The 22616-nt window shown below is 41.5% G+C and overlaps 1 protein-coding gene across 1 annotated transcript in view; it reads left to right on the top strand.

Annotated features, from left to right (window-relative positions):
• Positions 1 to 2366: 2366 nt before the first annotated feature.
• The window catches only part of LOC138766109 (STE20-like serine/threonine-protein kinase), a 54967-nt gene continuing 34717 nt past the window's right edge, over positions 2367 to 22616 (top strand). Inside the window, exons 1-4 of the mRNA XM_069943458.1 lie at positions 2367 to 2771; positions 21474 to 21638; positions 21775 to 21823; positions 21913 to 22062. Of these exons, the coding sequence (XP_069799559.1) occupies positions 2625 to 2771; positions 21474 to 21638; positions 21775 to 21823; positions 21913 to 22062 (511 nt within the window). The 5' untranslated portion in view covers positions 2367 to 2624. The remainder of the gene's footprint in view (positions 2772 to 21473; positions 21639 to 21774; positions 21824 to 21912; positions 22063 to 22616) is intronic.

The following is a 22616-nucleotide window of genomic DNA, read 5'->3' as shown; positions in this document are numbered from 1 at the left end:
TCTTTGTCTCCCGGCACTTTCACGTGGAGGATTTTATCAGTACCCCCTCTAGTGCCCAGAATATTATAGTCACATTTTGTTTTGTACTGACATTTTCTGCCTTGAACACATGAGCGCTCAGCTAATCCCTCTAGGTTTCTTTCTAGGATCCTTTATAGATCCAATTAAAATCTATAATGCAAAACCACATGCACAAACATATAAGTGATCATGAATAGATATAGTTTGATATGGCATGCTTTACAATTGGGAACAGAGCAAAACATGTATTTCTGGTGATACAGTCACACTGTTGTATTCATAGTAGGTGATAGCTGTGGAGTCCATAGTAACTCTGTCTTCCATGACCTCACTTCATTTTCCATTGAATATTAATGTATTGGATGGAAATTTCCACTTCCTTTCCAGAAGTTTCCTCTTGAATCACAGGTATAAAACTATTACCTCGTATCCTCAGATATCATCACATATGTGGAACTAATAAGCATATACGAGGATCAGAAGCATTCCAGATCATTCCAAATCGGACAGATCCTTCCCCTTTAACAAGTAGCTCCTGCTCCAAGGTTATGCACACAAAAATGTTATACCTATTTTTGGGAGATGAACAAAATTGTTAAAATTTCCCGCAAACAAAGCAATGAGAACAAAGTAAAAAAAAAAAAGCAAAACGCAAAAAAGTTTTTTTTTAACCTTTTTGAAGTTTATTTAGCCCTTTATTTTGACGTTTTTTTTTTTTGTTTTTTTTTTAAAGAGATAGGGGGAATTTATCAAAGCTTTTTCTTCCAACAAATAGGCCATGTACACACAACGTCATTTTGAAGACATCTTTTTCGACGACTGTCATTTTGACGCGAAGAGATGGTCACGAATTACAGCTGCAAATAATGATCATGAAGTTTACTCATATTTGAGTTTCTTGCACAGCTGAGAAAAATAGCACAACATTGATAGTGATTTTAGTGCATAAGAGGTCGATTTCAAGAAAAAAAAAAAGTGGCCGCAGCGTTGTATCATCTCGGTCCCTGATTGGCTGAGCGGGCTGTTTTTCTTTTAAGTGGCATCAGTCAGTGGCGACTGGAAGACCCCACAGGAGGACACTGGGGTAGTGTAGTGAGTGAAAGGAGAAGGGAGGATAAAAAAGATAACATGCTCTCACCTGCATATGATGTGTCAGGTCTGCTCAGCCATTCAGAAGCCATAGAGGGATTCAGCTGCGGCCGTTGACTGGCTGAACAGACCTGACACGTCCTGCGTCCCCACTCAGACCAGGAAACGGCCGGGGGACCAACTCAGCGGTGTGTGGCCACTAGCACTTGTGAAAAATAAGGTCTGTCCAGACATCTCCTTTAAGAATAAAATGTTTATTATGTTCTCTATAAGGGCAGCATTATATAAAAAGTTTTAAAGTGCCAGAGTACCCCTTTAACATTTTTTTTCCATGTACGTTACATTATTTGGTTAGGAGGAAAGAAGGGAAACCTTTAATTATGTTAAAAGGTTAAATGAGGTTAAGTGTTTTTAATAAGAAACCGAACACAAGAACAAAAGGTCACCATCTGAGCTTAGTTGGGAGAGCGATCGTGAGACAACATATGAAAATTTTACTTTACTGAAAAAGTAGTAGAGGCTTGGAACAAACTTACAGCACATGTGGTGGGTAAATCCATAATAAGTCAATGTAAACCTACCTGGGATAATCATATATCTATCCTAAGATAAGAAGAAAGGAAATAATATTAGGGAAGACTAGAAGGACCAGGTGGTCTTTTTTTCTGCAAACATTCCTATTTTTTCATATAACTTGTCTACTAGTATTTAGGAAGAATTTTCGGATAGTGGGGCTTCCCATTTTACCTAACATTTTACTGTACACCAAAAGGGCAGCATGGTGGCTCAGTGGTTAGCACTGTAGCCTTGCAGCCTTGCTGGAGTCCTGGGTTCAAATCCCACCAAGGGCAACATCTGCAAAGAGTTTGTATGTTCTCTCCGTGTTTGCGTGGGTTTCCCCCAGGTACTCTGGTTTCCTACTACACCTAATAAAACATACAGATAGGTGAAGTGCTGTGGAATCTGTGTGCGCTATACAAATAAAAACATTATTAAGTCATTTTGGGACATTGATGGTGACGCCATGTCCAGCTGTGCAGGCAAGCATGTATAACAAGATGAAATTTGCCTACTACACCTGCGTGATACTCTGGTTTCCTCCCCATAGTTCGAGTTCAGCTCTCTCAGTTATTGATGTGTGGTTAGAAGGAGGAGGTTTAGTTTCCTCCACGCAGCGCTCTATTTCCTGTACCTTATATTCTAGTGAGATATTGAGCATCCTCTGTTATCACTCTGGTTTCTCTTTACTTATGGACCGGCCACATAAATACAATGGGCCCATCTGACTTCCTTTGTCATTTTTGCCATCACTGTTCCTCTTAGGTCATGCTCAGTAGTATATACATCGCCGTAATACTACTTCAGTAGACCGCTCTTCTACGTTTAATGGTTTTTTAGGCACGGTGTATTCTTTTTGCCTGCATTTCGCCTTACTATTTCTCTACTCTTGGACCTATATGATTTTGAGCCATAAGGGCCAATAGTTACTTCTCAAATGTTCAGCACCTTCAGTCATGGCCTTTATCTTGAAGTTCCTTGGGTATGGAGGGGAAAAGAAGCGATTAGTGGAATGTCAATGGCTCCGTCGGGATATTAATCCGGAACAAAACTGGGAAATCCTCACTGAGCTTGGAGATGGGGCATTTGGAAAAGTCTACAAGGTAAGTAATAGGAAATAATGAATATAAGAACAATACATGGGTCTCTATTAGAGATGATGGCAACTCAACCATACCGGTGGCTGAAGTTGGATGCAGCTCTAGGGAGTCCGGGAAAAGCCAATGGCCTATGGCTATATCCATGTTTTCCCGGGCTGCATTAAACTTTTTCAACCACCGGTATCCAAATGCCGAACAATCAGGCTCGAAAGAAAAAAATTATAGCTTAGGTTTTTTTTTCTTACTTTGTATTATAAGACAGATCTCTTTATTTAAAAGGGCATAGTAATAGGAAAATAGAAGATACACTCCGACCCAAAAGAGACCCCCAAAAGAGGGCTTTTTTGTGAGCTGAGATAGTAGGTACCATAATATATGCTCTATTGGACAGTACTGAGTACACAAGGGCTCATCCACCCACATGTATATATAACAACAAGCCCCAGATCACATGGTGTGAGGACCCAGTAATTATTGAACAATGGACCCAGGGTCCATTAATGTTGGTGCTAAAGCAATCATTAATGGCACGATGTTCCAATTCAAACCAAATAAAAATTAATATATATATATATATATTTTTTTTTTTTAAATACATGGCCTATATATTAAGATATAACAAGTGCAGCCTCTTTGAACACATCCTATTAGGTTGTTGACCAAAGTTAATGGAATTAATTCCATTATCATAAAGATTATTCATAAGATTTATTGGAACTGGTGCAAAGTCTTAAAAAATATGTTAACACGACAATTTTTTATTTAGAGGGAAAATCCACAAAACTTGGATGTAGCTCAAACTCATATCTCACATAGACACCAAAATGGCCAGTCCAGTTCATAGTCATTACACTCATCATTATATAAGTATCAGAAGTGATGAGATTTTCTACTTTATTCCAGATTTCACTTTATTATTTAAGTAAAGGTCAATAAAATGTTTCCATTACGTGGGTGTTACGGTATCATTTATGAACAAAAATAGTCTGGATGTATTTAACCCATTAAAGGGTCCTGTCAGAAGCTGAAAAGCTAGATGTACGTTGCAGCTTATAGGAGATGATGATTGCTATTTCTTTTTCTCACATTTTACTGCTTGGCTGCCATTGAGTTCAGGTCTATTAGAGCAGAGCTGTTAACTGTGAGTTTTTACAATCTGTTTTTTTTTATATCCATTTTATGCAAAAAAAAAAAAAAAACAGATGAAAAATGGCTGAAAAACAGATGCATTTGTGCAGGATCAAAAACGGATCAAAACACATGCATTTTTCTAGCTTACACAAACATATGGTTGACAACATTTTTGTGTACGCTAAAAGAAAAGGATGCGTTTTGATCCGTTTTTCATCCTTTTTTATATAATGGAAGTTAATGGACCAAAACGGATGTAAACAAAGGCATCCGTTTTTAGCATAAAATGGATTAAAAAAAGTATTGCAAAAATTCAGTGTGAACCCAGCCTAAGGGTCGTAGGGGTTGGGAACCTGAAGCTTTGGCTGGACTCACACTACGTTTTTGCAATGAGTGTTTTTCATCCGTTTTTACAAAAAAAGGTTGAAAAAGCTGGAGGAAAAGCTGATGCATTTGTGTGTGTCCGTTTTGAGCCGTTTTTCCTCTGACTTCCATCATAAAAAAATGGATCAAAATGCATGTTTTTTTTATCATACACAAAAACATAGCTGACCTTATTTTTGTGTACGTTATTAAAAAAAACTGATGCGTTTTAAACCTTTTTTTTTTTATAATGGATCAAAACGGATGCACACAAATGCACCAGTTTTTCCATCCATTTTTTTTTGTAAAAACAGATGAAAAAAATAAATAAATGCAAAAACGTAGTGTTAACCCAGGCTGTCCAGGCATGATTGGAGTTGTAGTTTTGCAACAGCTGGAGAGTCAAGGTTCCCTACCCCTGTGTGGTAACCCCCTGAGGTGTTATGTCAGAGGAACGGACGGTCACTTGCTAGGTGTTGAGGTGTGACGCCACTCCTGTGGTGGTTGGCCGAAGAATACTTAAGAAAAAGAAGAGAATACTTGTGCCCGTGTTTTGACCTTTGGGTCTTTACACCACCGTATGCCCACCAGTGCCGGGTGTCCTGTCCTATGAGGGTGACACAAGCCCCAGACCCTGTTACCTGGGATAAGCGGACTGCTGAGGGTTCCCTGCTGACAACTGCACTGCAAGATAGAGTTCCTAGGCTCTTAGCAACTTTGCTCTATCCAGATCAGTTCCTAACTTCTTTGGCTCTTATATGGATACTGTCCTACACTGTGACTCTCCTAGTCCACAGCGTGGGTTGAGATGATCTCTGACTTGTCCTCTCCTGTAGGAGTTTAACACTGCATAGTGTTGTGTAGAGTAAGCTGAGGAGCTTACCGGAGTTGTGTCTTGTCTTGCTTCCTAACCATACGGGGACCTGACTAAGACTGAACTTTTAGGGTGAGGGGACCTGGCAGAGGGCCAGGGCCCAAAGGGGACCACTGTAGGGAGCATTCAGTCCTTCCCTGACATTGTCCAACACAAAAGACCTTAACACTTCCTCTACACATGTGACTTCCTATCTCCAGCGTATCTAAAGGGCGCTGTGAGTGTGTGAAGAGTGCGTAAGAAGAAGTAAAGTGAGAGATGATAGGACAGAAGAAGAAGATACTCCTATAGGTTCACAGATCCATGTGACACACAAATAAACAATAACCCTTTCCATACTCCAGCCATGCAGCATCTATGTACGTATATCTGCAATAACGACATCTAGTGGCAAACTTTATCACTACTTCATCCCCACTGGCTTACAATTAGTACAGACTTTTACGAAGGGTGTAACCAATAGCAACACCCGTGGTGGGAGACCATACCTGTATTAGACAAAGCGATTTTTCATTTTCTCCGATTAACAATACACTACTGCAAACAAGAGCTTTTGTGAACAACCTGAAATCATTCGCCATAACACAGAAAACGATAGGTGTTAGTTACGATCGCAATTACAATTGTTTAAGATCGTTCATGACAAAGTAATGAAAAAGGAACAATGTGTACATACTCCAAAAGATTTCCGAACGATTAACAACAATTTTATAGTCAGCTCAAAAGATGCGATCAAAGACATACAAATTAATTTTAAACGATATAACAATTTTTCAGACAATAATTAGAGATGAGCGAATTACAAATCTATATAACTTTCTGACACCAGTTCATTTGAAAGGTTTTTTTTTCACTGGATAACCCCTTTAAGGCCCTATTACACAGAAAGATTATTGTTATAGATGAGCGAACCTCGAGCATGCTCGAGTCCATCCCAACCCGATCGTTCGGCATTTGATTAGCGGTGGCTGCTGAAGTTGGATAAAGCTCTAAGGTTGTCCGGAAAACATGGATACAGCCAATGACTATATCCATGTTCTCCACATAGCCTTAGGGCTTTATCCAACTTCAGCAGCCACCGCTAATCAAATGCCGAACGATCGGGTTCGGATGGACTCGAGCATGCTCGAGGTTCGCTCATCTCTAACAATAATCTTTCTGTGTAATAGGGCCTTAAAGGGGTTATCCAGTGAAAAAAAAACCTTTCAAATGAACTGGTGTCAGAAAGTTATATAGATTTGTAATTTACTTCAATTTAAAAATCTTAAGTTTTTCCATACTTTTTAGCTGCTGTAAGTCCTGCAGGAAGTGCTATATTCTTTTCAGTCTGACACAGTGCTCTCTGCTGCCATCTCTGTCCATGTCAGGAACTGTCCAGAGTAGGGGAGGTTTTCTATGGGGATTTTCTACTGCTCTGGACAGTTCCTGACATGGACAGAGGTGGCAGCAGAGAGCATTGTGTAAAACTGAAAAGAAGCTAAAATTATTATGTTAATTTGTTTTCCCTAAGACCCATTGGCATCACAACATATGGGGTAAATTCGCCCCTGCGAGCCCCTGGGACGAAGGAATATTTAATGAAAAAATAACAATTAAATTTTAATCCCCTCCTCCATGAGGTATAAATAGGCTCCACCTCCCCCTAGACCTCAGTCTAATTATAAAGAAACATAAAACACAGGGAGGGAGTCTTGTGATGCCAATGGGTCTTAGGGAAAACAAATTAACATAATAATTTTAGCTTCCCTTACGTCCCATTGGCATCACAACATATGGGGAATTAGCAAGCATTATCCCCAATGGGCGGGTTATTTATTACGTCCGCATTAAGAACAGATCTTGCAAAGGTTGTTCTTGACAAGAAAGAAGTATCCAGCCTGAAATATCTCACAAAGGTTGTCAAAGACGACCAGGTAGCTGCCTGGCATATGTCCTCAAGTGGCACAGCGGCACGCTCTGCCCAAGTGGAGGCCACAGCTCTAGTAGAGTGAGCCCTGGTAAATTCTGGTGGATCCAGATCAGCAGAAGAGTAACATAAGGCAATGGAGTCACAGATCCATCTGGATATTAAAGGTTTTGAAGCCTTTCTCCCCTTGTTCTTTCCTGCGAAAGGGATAAAGAAATTCTCGTCTTTACGAAAATCACCTACTCTATGTAGATAGATCTTGATAGCTCTGGATACGTCCAATAAAGAAAGATCCAAGTCTTCTTTAGATGATCCAGTAGGAGAAAATACAGGCAATACTATTGGCTGGTTGATGTTGGCAAATGAAGCCACCATAGGCAGGAATCCTGGAAGGAACCTAAGGATAACTTTGTCTTGGGAAAAAGTCACGTATGGAGGTGCGGAGCCAAGGGCTTGAAGTTCTCCAACTCTCTTAGCAGAGGTAATGGCTAGTAAAAGAGAAACTTTCAATGTTAACTTGAAGTCTACTTCCTCCCAAGGCTTAAAGGGAGGAAGACACAGGCGTCTCAACACAAAGGATAAGTCCCATGGGTCTACCTGCTTTACCAGGTTAGGCCTAGTCTAGCCTTAACAAAATTCTTTACCTCCAAGATCTGAAAGAAACGTGAGTTTAGGTGTGCAGAGAGGGCTGCTATCTGCACCTTGATGGAACTAGGTTTTAATCCTTTATAGAAGCCTTCCTGTAAAAACTCCAATGACTGTGGAGTAGAAGGTTTAAGTCCATCAATACTCCTGCTTACACACCAATCTTGAAAATCTTCCAAATCCGTGCATAAGATTTATTTGTAGTGCAACTACGAGCGTGAGAAAGGGTATACTATACCTTCTCAGAAAAACTAGAGTCCAATACGGTCCTCTCAGTCTCCGAGCTGTCAAGCTGAGGCTGGAAAGATTCCTGCACAGATGTTGACCCTGGAATATTAGATCCGGATGCAGAGGTAATCTCCAAAATTCCCCTCTGCTCATATTCATGGGCAGGGTGAACCATGCCCTCTTCGGCCAGAAGGAAGTTATTATTATCACTGACAACTGATCTTCATCAAACTCTGGGAATCATGGCTATGGGAGGAAAGATATACGCCAGCTGGTATGTCCATGGTATTGTCATTGAGTCCACTACCGTGGGATTGTCTACCCTGTAAAGGGAACAGAAATTCCTCAGTTTGGCATTGCTTGCTGATGCCATGAGGTCTCTCTGAGGAAGCCCCCACCTCTGGGTTAACTGAATGAACACTCTCCTTGAGAGAGACCATTCCCCCGGTAATGTCAGGCCTCGACTCAGTCAATCCGCCAATATATTGTCGACACCCCTGATATGAATCGCAGAGAGTCTGGTTATTCTGGTTTCTGCCCAACAGAAAAATCTTCTCTACTTCCCTGAGGAGAGAAGGGGATCTGGTACCTCCCTGTTTAGGTACGCCACACAGGTCATGTCGTTCATCCGGATTCTGACTGCTCTCTGTAAAATAGGAGGAGAAAAATGAAGAAGAGCTAGGTAAATCGCTCTAAGCTCCCTCACGTTGGAGGGCAGAGCGGATTCCTGTTGACTCCAAGGTCCTGCAGTCGTGATGACTGTCAGATGAGCTCCCCAACCTGTTCCTGAAGCATCCGTCGTGATGGTTATCCAGTGTGGTTCTGAAAATAAACTCCATGTTTGACTTGTCTCCACCACATTAGAGAATGTCTTGTTTGAGTCGATAGAACATGCATCGCATCCAAGTCCTTCAGTCCTCGGTTCCATACTGTTAGTGCTTCTCTCTGAAGAAATCTCATGTGCCATAACGCCCATGGCACCGCGTCCGCAGCTGAGGCAAGGAGCCCTAAAAAGCGCATTTATGTTCTTATGGATACCTGACGAGGAGGAATTAGGAATTAAGTCTGATTTCTCTATGTTGATAAGCCAACCTAATTGTTGAAGTATGTCCTGGACATAGTTCAACTGAACTCTCAGAAGATCCTGAGTCTGAGTCATAATCAACCAATCATCCAGGTAAGGGATAACTTTATCCCCTGTAAACGGAAGCGAACCATCATGGTGACACTACCTTTGTGAAAACAAAGGGTGCGGAGGTATTCCAGATGGAAGGACTTTGAATTGTAAGTGTCTTACCTTCCCCTGGATTTGGATGGCGAAGGCTCTCCTGTGAGCCTTCAGAATCGGTACATGAAGATATGCATCCGGTAGATCTATGGTGACCATAAAATCTCCCTCCTGGAGGATAGATTTTACAGATCTTATGTTCTCCATGTGGAAAGTCTTCTTTACGATGCATCTGTTGAGATATCGCAAATCTATAATAAGCCTCCAATTTCCGGATGGCTTCAGCACTAGTAACACTGGGGAGTAAAACTCCCTGACCGATCTCAGATAGAGGAACATCCTCTAGAGCCTCAATGGAAAGGAGGCGAAGAATTTCTGTCTCTAGGACTAAGTGTCTTTCTGGATTAAGATTTCTTGACAGAAGAAATCTTGGAGGAGGAAGAGATGATAAATGAAGGACATAACCATTTTGAATAATATTTAACACCCAGTGATCTTTTCTTAATTCTTCCCAGGCAGGGAGAAACAAACTCAGACGTGTTCCCACTGGACAGCTTCTGCGTCAGAAGTCTGGTTTCTTGTTGGTGTCCTTATTCTGCTGCTTCCCGGAACCTCTTCTGGAATAGTTTCTTCCTCGACCTCTGTACTGGTATCTCCCTTTGCCTCGCTGAGGAGATTTTGCTCTGCGAAAGGAATCACCGCTCTTATAGGACAATGGTAGGGACTTCCCCTCCTTGTCAGACAATTCCTCCATTAATTTATCCAGCTCAGAGCCAAACAGCCTACCTGGCTGGAACTCCATATTACAGAGCTGAATTTTGGAGTTAGCATCTCCAACCCAGGGTTTTAACCATAGCGCCCTTCGGCAGCGGTTGAGAGCGTACTAGTTTTTTTACGCTAACCTGGTTCCCTGAGATGCATCATCGCAGAGGAAGTCAATGGCCATAATGACCTTTTTTAAGGAGCGAAGGACCTTGTCCCTGCTAGCTCTACCTTCCAATTTTCCTGGACCTTGGCCAGCCATCTTCTTAGGCTTCTAGAAACCTCAAAAGAAGAAATGGAGACTGCCCCTTGGGCTGCCGCTGCCGTATATGATCTCTTGAGGGCTACCTCCACCCTTCTATCCATCGGATCCTTAAGATTGGATCCGTCCTCCGCAGGCAGCACAGTACATTTTGACAGTTTGGCTATGGCCGGGTCCACCTTTGGAGGCTCAATCCAGTCCTTACATTGTTCTTCCTTGAGAACATATAAGGTCTTAAACCTCTTGCTCAAACCCGGAGCCTTTTCCGGTTCCTTCCATTCCGCCTGTAACATAGACACTGAAGTCTTACCCACAGAAAAAGCCCTAGGCTTTTTTGAGGAGGACCAATCCTATCCTCTTCTATTTCCTCAGGGTGTATTTCAGCTTGCACAGCTTAGCAGAGCTTGTGAATTCTATCAGCTGTGAAATACCCCCTGAATAATTCTTTCTCATCTTCAGAAGTAGAAGAGGTTTCAGAAGAAGATGATGAGTTAACTTCATCAATCACAGTAAAACTGAAAATGACCATAATCCTACAGCCATAAAGTAATATACTCAAAGGCTGGGAGTAGAGAGAAAAATACTCCATTTGGTCTTTAACTTAGGACACGGGCGGCGATTCTCATTAGCCGCTAAAGTCTTTTGCACATAGTCCTTGACCCATACAACTACATCCTGAACATCAGGCTCCTCAAAGGTTTAGGTCTGCATGAAGGACAGCGTACTTAGGCATTATAAATATTTTTAGGCATTCATAAATATTTTTATGAAAGAAAGGATGAATCTTATCTGGAAAAAATGATCCTCCTACGGTATCCATAGCCGTCAGGTAGTGGAGTCTCACACTCGGTACATGAAGTGCTTCCTTAGAAGGTCTTTTGCCAGCAGCAGGACTGGTCTCCATTTCAGACATCTGCAAATAATCAATGTATTACAATACATATAAACCACTAGCCTGGCTAGAGTGATATCGGAAAGAGACACTAGGTGGCAGCAACACTTACTTTTAAGTATATAGAAGAGAGATCACAGCACTTTGCACTCAGATGTTTTCTATTAGATCCAAATGAGCCACAGAAAATCCTTCCAGACCTAGAGGTAGCAAGAGCTTACCTTCTGCCTTGGACACACAGCTAATCCGGCATGCAGAGAGTGCGCCGCTGCCGGCCCCCGGAAGTGACATGACGCCGACGCCGCAGTGCTGAGACTCACGCAGCGCCGATGCGTTCCACAGTCGAACGCGACTGGAAGAAAAGCCAGCGGCTCGGGTGACACGCAGAGTGCGTTCCAAGAAGCACTAGGTAAGAAAAACTTAAAAGCTAAGACCTGCAGAAGCAAATATCAGGATACTACCTGGACACCGGCTCCAGCGGCATCCCAGCAATCATTACCTGTAGGGAAAACCTGAATGCAACAGGTTAACAAAGCATAAAAACGGAGGAGGGACAAAGTCCCCTAGGGCTAACAGCAACGAAGTAAAAAAAGACTGAGGTCTAGGGGGAGGTGGAGCCTATTTATACCTCATGGAGGAGGGGATTAAAATTTAATTGTTATTTTTTCATTAAATATTCCTTCGTCCCAGGGGCTCGCAGGGGCGAATTTACCCCATATGTTGTGATGCCAATGGGACGTAAGGGAAAACAACATTTCATGCAGGAAATACAGCAGCTGATAAGTATGGGAAGACTTGAGATCTTTAAAAAGAAGTAAATTACAAATCTATATAACTTTCTGAAACCAGTTGATTTGAAAGAAAAAGATTTTCGCCTTCTCCTGTTATTATTGGTTCAAGTAGCAGTTCATGAAAAAATGTCATCTTCCCCTGAGTTTTGGCGACATTGGAACTTAGGGAAAAATGAGTGCTGGCCAGGATCCTAGAACCTGTGATGCGGCACATTGGGAGCACGGGAAGAGGTAAGTAACACTTATTTATTATGTTCCCTCCTGCTTCTGCCTGCTGGCAAACTTTTAAAATTAACAGATTTCTCCTTTAATCACGGATTATGGAGGGAGTGTCCCCCTTACTTGGTTGCTTTAGATGGATGGGATTGCAGCAGAATGTCATTATTAGGCAAAACTGAAAAAGAAAGAAAAAACAGGACACAGGCGCCTCGTGTGATACCTAAGTGGAGAAGGGTGGAGTCGGGTGAACAGAGGCTCACCTGAATGTCACTTGAGCTTTGTGCATATCACCCCTTCCAATATGTGGGGTACAGGTCCAAGTCAAGGATGCGATCCAGCTGGCTACAGAACCCAGTGTCCTGAGGACTGCTAAGCTGACTGTACCAAAAAACAGGATACTCCCAAAAGTAATGGGGCCCGTGAAAACAGTAAGTGCAAACCAGGAAAAAGGGAAATGGTAGGACAAAAGAGCCGTACAAACCCCTCCAGTTGGGGGTGTCCACTGTAAGGGCCCTATTCTACAGGACGATTATCGTTCGGATAATCATTAAATCGATCGGAACGAAGCGATAATCATTCGGTTGAATAGCAGTTAACGATCAAACGACGAATAAGTGGAAACCAGGAAAGAAGTAAATGGTACTCTAGGTCAGTGCTATCCCCAATGGAGAGAGTAAGCAATGGTGAATTATCGAATAAAAGAATTTAATAATAATATATTAAAAAGCACAGATATGACGTGTTTATATCTGTGCATTTTAATACATTATTATTAAATTCTTTTATTCATTAATTCACCATTGCTAACTCTCTCCATTGGGGACAGCGCTGACCTAGAGTACCATTTACTTTTTTTCTGGTTTCCACTTATTTCTCATTCGTCGTTTAATCGTTAACTGCTATTCAACCGAACGATTATCGCTATGTTCCGATCGATTTAACGATTATCCGAACGATAATCGCCCCGTAGAATAGGGTCCTTACAGTGGACACCCCCAGCTGGAGGGGGTTGTACGGCTCCTTTGTCCTGGCTATCCCCACAGTGTACATATACCGCACTGTGTGGAAAATAACCTCCCACCTCTAGTAACAGAATGAGCAAATGAGAATTTCCCTTTTTATCAAAAGTTCCAATACTTTAACCCTCTAACTATCACAGCCCTTTACACTAGCCTTTTAACCAAATGAATGGGTTTTTTTTTATTAGAATTCGGATAAAAATCTGTTGACTCACTCCTCATATTATTTTTTAATCCAGAGGTCTCCAACCTTCTGTCCCTTGTGAGTCACACTAAGTGATGGTGGGGATCCGAAGGTTTTTAATTTGTCACTAATGATATACTATCCAGCACAGCAGCGGCACAGTTCAGCTATTAGGATATGTCTGCAATAATGTCGTTTAACAGTTCTTATGGTTAGAACTCAGAACCAGTGGCTACCATGATGGCAGACCATGCAGCTGCTATGGGGCCTGGGCGAAGGACAAAGCATGGTCTGACATCATGGTACACCACTCTCAGAGCCCCCTCCCAATTGCAGTTGCACCATCAGCACCCCGAGAGGGGACAGCAACCCCCCTGATCACTGCAGCACCTAAGCATTGTCACTCTTGTGTTGGGGATCTGTCAGAATGACGAGACAGCAGGGCCAAGTGAGAAATGAGTATAGGGCCCTGACAGCACTATCCCCCTCCCCTGGACAACTGGGTGGAAGCCACATCAGATTTATGGGGCCCCATACAGATTTTTGCCCCATGAACCCAACCCAAGCTACGTCGCTGCTCAGAACTGCTATGGCGAGCCACATGTAGCCCCTGGTCCACTGGTTAGGTACACTGCACTGCAATCTATTATACTTGAATTTTACATTGTCATACTTTTGCGCTTATATGTTGTCTTTCTGTTTAGGCTCTGGGTAATCTCAGGACATTAGGTTTCCTCTATTGCTAACACTTCTATTGCTAACAATAAAAATAAATACTGTAGTTAGGTAACTTCCTACCTTGTTCCATACAGCATCACAGGCAAAACGCGTGTGCCCAGACTCATAATAGCAAATACAAAAGCAAAAAATATTTCATGTTTATTAGTTAATTACAGGCACAGATATAGAGTCCTGAACAAGTGTGTACAAATAAAGCTGTGCTGACCCCAAAAAGCTGTGTCCGTATACAGAACCAGGCCCATAAAAGTACTGTATAGAACTATGATTAAACGTAAAGAGAAATAATCTCCCAGAATATAAGTAAATCAATGCATAGCAATAGCAAGCAAGCGCTCAACAGTGCTACAACAAACAAACAGGGGCGTAACTACCACTGTAGCAGCCATAGCGGCTGCTACGGGGCCCACAGCATCAGGGGTCCCTGTGGACTACTCCTGCAATACATTGGGCCCCCTGAGCTGTCATCATTTGCAGCACCAGGTGGATCTGTAAATGTCCCTTTAACTATAAGCACTCCTGAGGATCGCATGCTGTTATGCAGTTATGACTACACTTGACGGCTTAGTGGTCAGTTGGAAAGGGGGGTCAAAAGTTTGCTATGAGGCCCACCCATTTCTAGTTACGCCCTGCAAACAAATAAATAACTGTAGTATAACACATCCATATAAAAAAATCTAAACTAGAGATGAGCGAACCTCGAGTATGCTGAACATGAACTCTCAGCATATGATTACCGGTGGCTGAAGAAGTTGGATGCAGCCCTAGGGAGTCCTGGGAAACATGGACAGAGCCTATGGCCTGTGGCTGTATCCATATTTTCCAGGACTCCCTAGGGCTGAATCCAACTTCTTCAGCCACCGGTAATCATATGCTGAGAGTTCAGGTTTGGACAAACTCGAGCGTTCTAGTGGTTCACTCACCTCTAATCACAACACATTGTTTTTATTGATACAACTTTGCAATGCCTCATTGTATTATTATTATGAACAATATTTTTTTTGTCATTTATGTATATTTTTGTAGTTTTGTTCTTTGTTGTAGAACATTTTATCACCTCCTTTTGTCATTGACCTACATTAATTTACTATTGTACATGGGGATTACCTGTGGTATAGGGGAGCAGCTTATTGGGGTCTACACTTTGGTATATTTTTGCACACTTCATGTGTATTTTTTGCAGTTGTTTTTATGTTACTTGTCTGGAAATATGTGCATATAATAAACATCAAAGAGAACATGGTATGTTAAAGTGCAGCCCAATCTGCAGGCATCATGTTATAGAGCAGGAGGAGCTGAGCAGATTGATTTGTAGTTTTGTGAAAAACTACAACTGGGGAACAGCATTGTCCACCTCAATAGTTAAATGACGCAGAGGGATCAGGGAGGATGATTGTGTGGTCCACTACATACTCCCTCACCATCTTCCAGAACTCGTCTCTCTGTCACATTCTAGCATGTGTATCGGTGGATAGCGTTGTCAGATGGAAAGACTTTAAGCAATTTATAACTTGTCATTTATTCACATCAATTTCTGTTCATTCTAAGCTATGTAGTCACATGGGTGGTGCTACACAGTGATGGACAGCTATCTGCGCATAAGCGTGCATACAGAGAGATCTGTCAGTCACTGGCAAGGACCGCCCACTTGACTATCCCACAATGAGCAGAGATTTACGCAAGTTTGGCTCCTTCTACTCTATAATGACAGGTTCACTTTAAATATTTTTGGTCTTTTGAGTTGGAGGGTACATTTCTTTAACCTGTCAGGTTTTTTTTCTTTACTGTACTATTTTTCGATCAAATACAGGGTGGTCCAAATGTAGGTGGACAGAATGTGTTATGAATGGGGAGATTTATCAAGCATAGTGTAAAGTGAAACTGGCTCAGTTGCCCCTAGCAACCAATCTGATTCCATCTTTTATTTTCCAAAGAGTCTGTGAGAAATGAAAGGTGGAATCTGATTGGTTGCTAGGGGCAACTGAGCCTGTTTCACTTTACACCATGTTTCATAAATCTCCCCAAGCAGAAGCCAAAGAGAATCAGTGATTAATGTAAAAATGCAAATACTTAGTACTAGATGACTTCTATATAGTGACTACGTATTTACTCAGTGTGTAGACAGCTTGGGCATTTCCTCTGACAACACATTGGTGAAGTAGAAGAAAAACCACACAGACTTCCGATGTGAGATGAAAAGCCACGATATGTCTGAGCTATCATGTTCATTCTACTGTATGGTATCTGCACAAGAGGAACTGAAAATATGACCTTATACATAGTTGTAGAAAACTTTGTAATGTGGCAGGGGAGTCAAACATATGGCCCACCAGCTGTTGCCAAACTACAACTCCCATCATACCTGGACAGCCAAAGCTTTAGCTTTGGCTGTCCAGGCATGATGGGAATTGTAGTTTTGCAACAGCTGGTGGCCTGTAAGTTTGACACCTGTGATCTATGTTGTATGCCTGGTATGCAATTCACTGACTAAGTGAGGAGATACAGAAAGAGCGCAGCTCATAGTGCTACGCCATTTCCATCGCTACCATTTACTAGCGCCTTGGTTGGCTTTTCTTGTAATCCAAGTCACTTCTTGCTGCCACAACCTGGACTGGTTCAGGGAGGCCCATTCCAGATATACAGGCAGATCCCAGACATGGCCTGATTTTATTTTAAAGGGGTTATCCAGTGCTACAAAAACATGACTACTTGGAAATGAGTTACAAAACCCCACCCAATCTGGAGACAACAGTAGGGGGAAAGTGGCCATGTTTTTGTAGCGCTGGATAACCCCTTTAAGAATGTGCCAGGCAACATAGGGTTAGTAGGGAACAATGATGAATCAAATAAGAGAACCTGGCATGACTTATTTAAGATACTCTGGTTTCCTCCCACATGCTGCAAAAATACTCATAGATGAACGGGTCATGTATATGTGGTATATGTGTGTATGAGATTAGAAAAATAGGAACTTAGATGAAGCAATTATTAACGATAAACAATTAACGAACACAAATGAAAACTTCCTGAAATAGTTCACCATATTACACAGAAACGAGAGTCGTTAGTTCCAAATGTAATGGTGCGTTTACACAGAGAGATTTATCTGACAGATTTTGGAAGCCAAAGCTAGGAATGGATTTGAAAAGAGGAGAAATCTCAGTCTTTCGTTTATGGTCTGTTCCTGGCTTTGGCTTCAAAGATCTGTCAGATAAATCTCTCTGTGTAAACACACCAATACTACGATCATTTACTCCAGCTGATCCCAGCAATTGAACAAATGAAGTGGAATTATGCTGTTATAATTCGTCCAATCGATTGTTTAATGATTTTGAAACAACAATTTGGTTTTTATAACGATCAGCATTTAGACAAATAAATCGTTAGAAAAATTGTTAGAAAATTTGTAAGAAAAATCGTTATTGCGATAGTTTTTAAGATCGCTTAAGCCCATCTTTCACATAGGGGGAATCTTTGAAAGACTGTTTACACAAAGCGATCTGCGAATTTTTAGCGAACGACAAACAACGATTTGAGGACATGTTGAAAGATCAAAATGAACGATTTCTCGATGGTCGCTTGATTGTTTGCTGTGTGTACACAAAACGATTATCGCTCAAATGCGATCGTTAATGCGAAAATTTGAACAATAATCGTTCCGTGTAAACGCAGCATTACACTGAACGATTAGGGAACTAATGTGGAACTACAGAGAACGATTAAAGGAGAAGTCCGGATAAAAATTTTATGAAAGTGTTGTATTGCCCCCCCTAAAGTTATACAAATCACCAATATACACTTATTAAGGCAAATGCACATAAACGATTATTGCTTGAATTCTATATAGCGCTTATTACAGGAAATGCTTATAAAGTGTTTTTTTTTCCTGCACTTACTACTGCATCAAGGCTTCACTTACTGGATAACATTGTGATGTCATTTCCTGGATAACATGGTGATGTCACTTCCTGGATAAAATGGTGATGTCACGACCCGACTCCCAGAGCTGTGCGGGCTGTGGCTGCTGGAGAGGATGATGGCAGAGGGATGCTCAGTGTCCCTTCAGTGCTCTGTGTCCCTCAGTGTCCCCCTGCCATCATCCTCTCCAGCAGCCACAGCCCGCACAGCTCTGGGAGTCGGGTCATGACATCACCATGTTATCCAGGAAGTGAAGCCTTGATGCAGTAGTAAGTGCAGGGAGAAAAGCACTTTATAAGCATTTCCCGTAATAATTGTATATTGGGGATTTGTATAACTTTTTGGGGGTAATACAATACTTTAATAAAAAATTTTGCCAGACTTTTCCTTTAAGTCATCGTTAATCATTCGCTGTAATCCTACAGTCGTTCACAAATTGTTCAGTGTAATGGTGCGTTTACACAGACAGATTTATCTGACAGATTTTTTACGCCAAAACCCAGAACAGACTATAAACAGAGAACAGGCCATATAGGAAAGATTGTGATTTCTTCTCTTTTCAAATCCATTCCTGGCTTTGGCTTCCAAAATTGGTCAGATAAATCTCTCTGTGTAAACGCACCATAATTCAAAATCATTCTATCTTTTGCTGGGATCAGATGGAGTAAACGATTGTAGTGCTGATCATTCTGTGTAATATGGTGAATGGTTTCAGGTTAACGATCGTTTATCGTTAAAAACTGTTTTGTCTAATGGGACCTCAACATCAGGAGGAAAATGCTCCAGCTCATCGAGGTCACATCATCAGGCAATGGCTGCTGTAGACCTCACATGGAGTGGCCTGTACTTTCTCCAGACCTAAATCCCATAGAAAACTTATGAGATTGGCTGAGTCACCATGTAGAGGCTCTTAACTCTGTATATGAGAACCTCAATGACCAGAGGGCCACCCTTCAAGAAGAGTGGGAGACCATGCCTCAGCAGACAGTAAGGCGACTTGTGAACAGCAGGAGATGACATTGTCAAGCCGTAATTGGTGCTCAAGGACTCATGACAAGTTATTGAGACACTGGCGTGTTCTGATGGGTTATACCCACCACTGGTGTTGGCTTTTTTTCAATAAATTGTTTGAGATGAGGGAATCACCATTGCACACTTCTACTTTCATGGTATAATATCACTGCAGTATGTCCTTTACATTTTCCATAAATTTCCTCAGCAAACCAAATATCCTTAAAGTTTTGAGTAGTATATGTACAGTATATCCTAATGGTGGGCCCTCATGGCTTTAAAGAGTATGTTTCCTATCTTTTTATTAGTAACCCCTTAACGACCATGGACGTACATTTACGCCCCCCACTGCCTGTGCCTTAACGCAGGAGGGCGTAAATGTAAGCCCTGCCGGGGTCCTGGGCTATGGAGCGGGCTCACGAGCTGAGCTCACTCTATAGCCGGTAAGGACCGGCTGCTATCTGCAGCCAGGCCCTTACCCTCAGTGGCGGGCCGACACAACCGCGTGGCTGCTCGCTATTAACCCCTTAAACGCTGCGACCGTGTGGTTTAAGTATACGTGACCGGAGCAACTCCAGTCACTTAGCGATCGCATGGCCTGACTGCCGGGGGTCTCTTACCTTCCTCCGTGCAGTAAGGTCTTCACTCTTCTTCAGTCAGGCTCTATCAGAAGATCGCCGATAACACTGATCCCTGCTATGCTGTACCATAGCAGTGATCAGTGTATGTAATCGAAATGTAATAATGTAAAAGTCCGCTAAGGGGACTTAAAAAATGTAAAAAAAAAAATAATAAAAGTTTTAAAAAATGCCCCAAAGCCCCTCCCATATATTAACATATAATATACCGTAGCGTGCGTAATCGTCCGATCTATTAAAAGAAAACAATACTATTTCCGCATGGTGAACGGCGTGAACAAATAGCAGTAAAAAAAACACAGAGATTGTTTTCTTTTTAATGAAATTTTATGTATAAAAAAAAATTAATAAAAAGCAATCAATACGTTTGATCTAGAAAAAAAATCATGACACAAAAAACAACCTACTGGCGTAACTACTGGCCATGACCACACAACGCCTTTCTTTGACCATTTGACGGCAAAATTTTTTTTTTATTTAAAATGCAAAAAAAAAAAAAAAAGATGTTGCGTGGTCATGGCCAAAAGGTGTAAAAAGTGTTTTGCAAAAGAACAGTATAAAAAATTTGCATGTTTATTATCTGGACGATCATAATCAATTACGGCCGTTGTTCAATGGCGGCCAGTTGCCTGTTGATAGAGCACATTATTATATAATTTTTACCTTAAAATTACAAAAATTATATCATTTTTACCTCAAAATTACAGCCGTATTTCACTTTTATTTTGCTGTGTGTGAACAGAGCCTCAGGATGAGACAAGTGCAACTTACTTCTATTATTCGGCATGAATATAATTTGAATATTAGCATTTTTCCTAAGACAAATGACAAAATATTGTGAATATTTTCTTAAAAAAAAAAAAAAAAATAGAAAATCTGTTGAATGAAATGTAAATGATTATTGGAGGCATTAAAGCTATTTCTTCAAGGTGTGCATTCAGCTATTTTACTAGTCCCTGCAAAGCCATGCTGCCTGATGCTGTCTAACAATGGGTATTCTTCTCTACCGGCAGTGATTCTAAGGGATAATAACTCCTTAACATTCTATTCAATGAAGCATGTCACTATTTTTTTTTCTTAAGAATCCAATAGAAAAAAAAAATTCTTTATATAAAATTATAGACATATGGGGGGGGGGGGGTATCAAAGTGAAGTAAAGTGAAACTGGCTCAGTTACCCCTAGCAACCAATCAGATTACACTTTTCATTTTCCAAAGAGTCTGTGAGGAATGAAAGGTGGAATCTGATTGGTTGCTAGGGGCAACTGGGCCAACTCTACTGTACACCAGTTTGATAAATCTCCCCCATGGTGTTACATAATGGTTATATAAAGATTGATGGGCCATATGCATTATTTCTGAAGCTTAGGCTGGGTTCACACTGCGTTTTTGTAATCCGTTTTTTTCATCCTTTTTTTTGCCAAAAAAACTGATGAAAAAAACGGATGCATTTGTGTCCATCCGTTTTGATCCGTTTTTCCATTGACTTCCATTGTAAAAAAAAAAAAACGTTTTTTTGACGTACGCAAAAATGTAGCTGACACTACTTTTGTGTCCGTTAAAAAAAGCGGATACGTTTTGATCCTTTTTTTTACAATGGAGGTCAATGGAAAAACGGATCAAAACGGATGCACACTACTGCAAAAAACGGATGAAAAAAACGGATTGCAAAAACGCAGTGTGAACCCAGCCTTACCATGCTGAACAAATCCCTTAGGAAAGGAGAGTGTGACTGACCAGCACTAGAGCACAGGTGTCAAACTCGCGGCCCTCCAGTTGTTGCAAAACTACAATTCCCATCATGCCTAGAGGGCCAAAGCTAAAGCCATTGATATTCAAATGGTGAATAATCTGACTGCGCTCATCTCTAATATTACCTGCTAATATTTTATTCCAGGCACATCATAAGGAGAAACAGGAGTTGGCTGCAGTTAAGATTCTTGAGATTTCCTGTGAAGAATACTTGGAGGATCACGTGTCTGAGATCAATATCCTCGGGCAATGCCAGCATCCCAATATCCTTAAGCTCCTAGAGGCAATTTTTTGGGATCAACAGCTCTGGGTAAGAGGACATGATAGTAAATGCACTGTATACTTCTGTTAAAATGCATCATTAGACAGGGTATAGGAAATGCTGGCCAACATGCAGTAGAAAGGACACTATACATATATGATTGGCAGCTGTCTCTTTTTCTCAGATTGTCATGGAGTTCTGTGCTGGAGGAGCCCTGGATGGAGTAATGCTGGGTCAGTAAAAAAACACAATTTTTATACATGTAACTGCGACAACATGAAAATCCATGCTAATGTCTGAATTCCTATGCCCTCCTCTGCAGAACTGGGCCATGGCCTGACGGAGGGCCAGATCCGGGTCGTCTGTTACCAAACTCTCTGTGGTCTCCAGCATTTACACTCACATAAAATCATCCACAGAGACTTAAAGGCTGGAAACATCCTGCTCACCCAACATGGAGACATCCGTCTGGGTAAGAGTTGTCCTTTATCTCCAGAAGGTCACATTACAAAAATATCTGTGTTGGTGAGTGTCAGTTTTTACAGTCAGGAAATACTGGTTAGGAAGTCTTTCGGGAGGCTTCAGGAAACCATCAGTATTTCCTGACCATAATAAATAAAGATAAAAACAAATCCATACTCTCCGTGCTCTCTTCCCAGCTTCTTCCTTTCCCTTCTTCCTCACTGATATGCCACAGTGCTGGGTGGGAGAGAGCAGCCTCTTGTGGCATAATGCTGTTTTTGGCCAGAAGAGTGTTTCACAGACTGGGAGCCATTTGCTCCTTGCCCTGTCAAACACAGCACCACATTTAACTAAATACGCTTTTGATTATAGCTGGCTAGCCGCACATCCAGAATTCTGGACAGTTTTGGATGCACATCTGGAGCTGTTTGGATTTCCAGATGGTCCCGTAGGCTTCTATGAAGCATCCATGCTGGAATTCAAGCCGCAAAGATTACCGTCTCTATTTTACAGGCCCTATTTCTGGAACTGACACCTTTCAGGAAAAATCCTGAAGGGTTTCCA

The sequence above is a fragment of the Dendropsophus ebraccatus genome, chromosome 1 (assembly GCF_027789765.1).
Source record: "Dendropsophus ebraccatus isolate aDenEbr1 chromosome 1, aDenEbr1.pat, whole genome shotgun sequence".
Taxonomy (NCBI): Eukaryota; Metazoa; Chordata; class Amphibia; order Anura; family Hylidae; genus Dendropsophus; species Dendropsophus ebraccatus.
This window is presented reverse-complemented; position numbering and strand designations above follow the sequence as displayed.